General features: G+C 42.0%; 1 protein-coding gene across 4 annotated transcripts in view; it reads right to left on the reverse strand.

Moving 5' to 3' along the window:
• The window catches only part of gphnb (gephyrin b), an 87,481-nt gene that overhangs the window by 23,482 nt on the left and 57,999 nt on the right, over positions 1-6,000 (reverse strand). For 3 of the 4 annotated variants that reach the window (XM_068576823.1, XM_068576826.1, XM_068576824.1), the window contains exons 9-10: positions 1,835-1,876; positions 54-128 (exon numbers count right to left, since the gene is read on the reverse strand). In XM_068576823.1, coding sequence (XP_068432924.1) covers positions 54-128; positions 1,835-1,876 — 117 coding nt within the window. The remainder of the gene's footprint in view (positions 1-53; positions 129-1,834; positions 1,877-6,000) is intronic. The other variant, XM_068576825.1, reaches the window with a different exon arrangement.

Below are 6,000 nucleotides of genomic sequence, written 5' to 3' on the forward strand. Positions count from 1 at the left end.
TCGTGGCCAGCATGCCGGTAGATCAGAGCTTGGTAGAAGGTTAGCGGGTTTACCTGGTCCAAGGTAGAGTACCTTGACTTGAGCGTGATGACCTCATCCAGGTGAGCCCTGAATTCTCTCCGTGAGGCCTGGGGGAAGCCACAGGATAGTCACTCACCTTCATGCCACACACCCTCTCGCACAGGTGCAGGCAACAGACATGCACTCCCACTCTGATCAACACAACACATCAAGTTAGTGGTGCTTTTAAAACACAGTTGCTCACAGTCTCCTAATTCTGTGCGCACGCACACGCACACACACACACACACACACACACACACACACACACACACACACACGCACACACACACGCACACACACACCTCAGAACTAACCTGACACACAGTCTGCAATCGCATCAAAGGAAATTTAAAAATAAAAAGATGTCGCAAACAACTGGAAAACTACCAACAACACCACAAATGGATGAAGAACAGAACCAGTGGATTTGACAGTAGAGCTGCTTTTGTGGACACATTTCTATTAGTGTGTTTGTGTGTTTGTGTGTGTGTGTTTGTGTGTGTGTGTGTGTGTGTGTGTGTGTGTGTGTGTGTGTGTGTGTGTGTGTGTGTGTGTGTGTGCAAGTGGAAGTTAAGTGAACCCAAAGAAGTGCTTGACCCGTGGCAGTACCCAAAGTCTCTGAACATGTGACCTTAGAAGAAAGATACAGATCACAAGTACCACAATATTTGGATTACCATTATTATTTTTTTGGGGAAAAGAGTCAATGCTTGGACTATTTTGTAATTATTATTGACACATTTTTGAAATATATAAATACTTAATAAATAATGAAAAAATCCAAACCAAGCCAGTATCTTAAACATAATCTCTAAATTACCTTAAATTGTTCTTCAATCACGGCTGATGTACAAAGAAATATCAAATGACTTTTGCATGTTTTCTATTTAAGAAAACGTCAACATATGTGAGAGAAATAAGATTTAATTTAATATTACCTCCCACCACCTTTGAGATGATCATTATTTTTAATTCTGCTTCTCTAGATGTCATTACTGCACTATTACAGGCAATTAATGGATTCCGATATCACATTGGACAAGTGTCAGCACTCTTCCACGCCCTTGCACTGAGGCTATGTCTTTATCAGTTTATCAGAGTCATTGGGGCCTGACCAGAGTAACAAGCACGGAGAGCTACAAAGGCTTACAGCACATTTACCGGCCCTTTTACAAGATGCTGTGTGTATGTGTGTGTGTGTGTGTGTGTGTGTGTGTGTGTGTGTGTGTGTGTGTGTGTGTGTGTGTGTGTGAGAGAGAGAGAGAGAAAGGCCCTTTTACGTCCCCAAGGTGTGTCAACACATTTTGTTTGTGCAAGCAATATCCCTTTTATTCAAATACATAATTCAAGCATCTTTCGACTTCAATTCTGAGGTTGAAACCCAGTTGAGGAAAATTCCAAGTGATGCAGGTTTATTTTGTTTCTTGATGATGTGTGTGTGGAAACAAGGCGTGGGTTAGATACAGAATGTGTACCAGAGCGAAGGCAACAGGACATTTTACGAGAAGACAAACATTTAAAGAAAAACATAACAAGACCACATCCACACACAAACAGAAAGGACAAACGAAAAGGATTGTGGGTAGTCACAGAGAGACAGCAGGAGTGCAGCAGGCAGGACAGCACGCAAACCGGGGAAAGGATATGAAGTTTGGGGGGGTGGAGCAATCATTCCAGGCAGGAAGTAAGAAGTGCGGTTGGAGAGGGAGGGAGTAGAAACCAATGCCATGATGACGGCCGTAACGATGCCGTAGAACACATGCAGGAGTACCTCAGCAATGCTTAGGGTGGATGAACAGGAGGGGAGCCGCGCCTGGTGCCGCGAGAGAGAGAGAGAGAGAGGAGGGGAGAAGAGAAGAGGGTTAACAGAGCCAAAGCCGGGTCGAGCAGGGGGACAGAGGCACACAGAGACTGACGGGTGAAGCAGACGGCGTCCTCCGTCTTTCAGAAGGACATCTGCCCGACAGGTCTCTGTGTGACTGTCTCGGATGAGCCAAGGCAGCGAAGGGCATGACAGGACAGGACAGGACGAGATGGGACAGGACCGGTCAGGACAGCAGGTAGGATTTCAGAACAATAGGAGAAGAGGTTCACAGGAAAAATCCCACATTTTGAGCACTTCCAACTTGACAAACGCAGGTTACATTTGCAAGCGTGTCTGTTTATATTCATGAGACCTGATAGCAGAATAGATTCCACATGTACTGTGTTAATACCTCAGTTTCAAACTTTTATTGCGCCGGGAAAATCATCCCAATGGGAGGAGTTTCTTCCTACTGAGCCCTTTCACAGGGAGCTGAATGACTGGTCACAACGCCACTAAACTATCCAATTCTTGTCTCTGTACTCATCCTAATCCAGGATTTAAGGGCTTCATGTAAGCTCAAACGTCTGAGTCTGGAAGACGTGTGAACTGTACCATGTGGGACGTGCTCTCTTGGTTGCATACAGGTATACAATGGAATGTGTGCTTGACGTCCTGATTATCATATAAATGTCTTACAAGCATATGTGGCAACATATGACATGCCTTCAAATAGCAATATCATAGAAAGCATGCAGTTTTCCATTAGCATTTTTCACTATAGTAGGACATATATTGGCTGGAACATGTCAATGGTTTTGAAGGTGCCAGAAATGCAGATCAACTATAACTGCTAAAGGATGCAAACCTCATGGCCAGACAGTACTGATGGTGAGCTCTGCTATCAATAGAAGAGTCAACCACTGATCCGAAATGTCTCCTGAACATCCTTTCTCCCCCATCATGTCGCACTCCGCAGACTGACACGACATGTAATCCGGAAATCACACAGAAACCCCAAAACCCAAAGGCATCACCTATTACTACTCTACTGGGGTCAGCCATGATTGGAGCATTTCCTTGCTCCATTGCTTCTACCAAAAGGCGCATGAAGGCTTTTCTTACACTGATAAGGTTGGAAAGAGGTTAAGTTTCTGCCTCTTACAGGATGTTGCCCACTGTTTTCCTAATAGACATAATCGTTGCTTCAGGTTTCAGAGGTGATCTTTGATTTTTGTTTTAAACTATTCCATTCATTTACTGGGAGATCAGCCATTCAATATACCCAAGACATCAAATGTATGGCATTGCATTATATTGGTATTTTGTCCCAAAAAAATCCGGAAAATCCGTTTAAAAACCTCAAATATATCCCCCGCAAAATTATGGTCAGCATGGAAGCCAAGCTTACTGTGAATTATTTCGAAAGTCGTTCGATTATTCCCTGCCATTCCTCAAGGAATAGTAATAGTTGTAGATTATTTGATAAATTGCCTTTTTAAAGTGGGGCTGTCAAGCAGATGAGCATCCCTTCCCTCCTAATTGGAATGCTTTCGATTCACAGTAGCTGCCCTCATCGGACTCACAGCTCAGGTAATGGACACTGGCAGGAAACCACAGGAGGCTACACATTGAAACTCAGGAGTGAACTCTTAATTTCCTGCAGCAGCAAGGTAGCACTCTGTTAAGAGAAAGTTCAATTTATCAACATCCAATGACGCCATGTGTCCTCTCCTCATTCTGCACTCATTCGTCAATTACATGAATTCTGTAAAACCATTGGCGTGTTTTTTTTACTAGGGATGGTCGCCAAAGTATTAATTCTTCACAATATAATATAAATAACAACTCTCTGTCAAAACTGCATGCAAATACTATGATTTGAAATAAAATGTTTGAATGCAAAAGTAAGAAAAAAATATCTGTCAATTCCACGATTACCTGACCAAAAGAATAGTTGCAAAACCAAAATGTTGCATCATGTTTGGTCCAAGCCATCATTATCATCAAATGTATCCAAGAAACTGAAAGAAAAACTAAACTCTTGCAAGATAAATCATAAAAAACACAAGCCTGACCTCACTCTTCATATAAAAGCCAACACAAGGGCCCTGTGGAACGTTCTTGGCAGGAATTTGAATCACATTATTACTATTGGTCAAATAATCCACACCACCGCCATCCTTGCTTGACAGTAGAATGACTATTTAAGGAAAAATCATTTTCAACTTGGGTCTCCTGTCATGAGTACGTTCTTATAAGTGTGGCAATTCTGACGAGGGTCTTGTTCACTTGCATTTGTCATTTCCTTTGTCAAGCTTCAGAAAGCGCAGACTCACACATGTAAATGAGTGAGCAAATGAACAGGTTGTCAGCAAGTAGATCCTAATTTCTACTACTGTATCACTTTAGGTCAGACCAAATACTCAAAATTGATGTTTTTACAACTCTCTACAATCAAGGTGGGTGGCCACACAATGAATAACAAGAATACACAAAAATAAGATGGAGACACACACCAGTATTTTCCTTAAGCTGGCACCGAAACAACATTTCATACCTATAGCAGTTGTATCCTACAAGTCTTTCGACATACACAACAACAATGTAACACATTTACAGCCATAGAGATCTGTTATTAGATTACATATTCCTCGTATCTAAACTGAATAATAGATTCAGTATGAGCAGCGTAAACATCTTTTGAGTGATATCACACTCTGAGTGTGCAGGATTCTGAGGAGGTGATGTATTTCGCTGTCAAATTAAACTTGTGTGCTGTCAGTGCTTTAAGATGATTTGAAGTTTTGTGCTTACGAACTGCAAGTTCTTGGAAAAAAACCAACAACAAAAACAACTTGCAATGGCTCCCCTCTGAATAAATAAAAGGACCAACAACGGCTGACCAGAAGCATGTGCTGCACGCTCTACAGGCCAGCCTTGGTCGTTCATCACTGCCCTCCCATGGTCGAGCCGCGTCGACATCAATTAGAAATTAATGAGCTATTGAGTGAGTTGCCAGCCTGGCGCAGAGTGAGAGCTAACACAGCTGATTTGACAGGCTTGTGTTATGCTGCTCACCAGTCCCATACGCATCTCATTTTATGGTGAATGAACACGCTCTGTACAGCTGGACAGACTGGTCTGATCCATTCCTCTTACGTCCTTTCATTTGTCTATCTGACTATGTTCCCCCTCCACTCTGACTGTTTGTCTCTCTCTTACTGTCTCGCTATTCAAAGCTCTCTTGCACTCTTTCCATTCTCTCTCCATCAGCCTTGAGGCAAAATCTGAGTCATTGGGCGAGAGTAACTCCAGACAAATCTAATATCGCACACCACACATACAGATGTATGTTCACAAGGCGGTATGTTGACATGTCTAAACGCTTACTGACATACAGTCTGCTTGCAGATTTCTACAGTATTTATCTTGATAACAAAAATAGGACACAAGCTCTACAGACCCATGAACAAGCAAACTGGACGCAGCTGAAGTGTTCTTGACTTGAAGCCTTTAGCAACTTGACCCAAATGGTCCATGGGTGCTACGAGCCAGATGAAGCATGAAGGGGGCTTTATGCGTGTACATTAATCCGAGACAAAAGAGCACTTTCTTCAGGCTGTAACTACTTTCATCTGTTTTCTGCAACAATATATCACATGTATTATAAAACATCCGGCGTCCTATCGGACCTAGCCACCTCAGCAATTCCACTGCATCTGACAATTATCCGAGGGTTGTGTCATTCTTCACAAGCTAAATTAATATCAAACTGCCTTTTCCATTAAGTTATTGAAAGCCGTAGTCCAACAGAGGATGATATACGTTTCAACTTGACATGCATGTTAATATTCCCTCCCCGGGCCACGTAAAGATTGGGCTGAGAAAATTTTCAAAAGAAGAAAAATAGTAGTGTACTGCAAAAATCTCCTTATGAAATCATTTAGAAGTCTTATTTTCATCAAACAAGAATAATGAGTCTGTCAGTGCAATAAGAATATTCCACTGTCTCCAATGCCAGGAGGCTTTTTAATAGTAATTATTAATGTAGAAATGTGTTTAATTGATTTCTTGCTAAGAGAATGTGAGAAGATTGATTACGCTATCATTACTTTATAGTAAATGTGAAG

The sequence above is a fragment of the Clinocottus analis genome, unplaced genomic scaffold, assembly GCF_023055335.1.
Source record: "Clinocottus analis isolate CAN_PGR_092001 unplaced genomic scaffold, fCliAna1.0.p SCAF_15, whole genome shotgun sequence".
In the NCBI taxonomy this organism is placed as follows: domain Eukaryota; kingdom Metazoa; phylum Chordata; class Actinopteri; order Perciformes; family Cottidae; genus Clinocottus; species Clinocottus analis.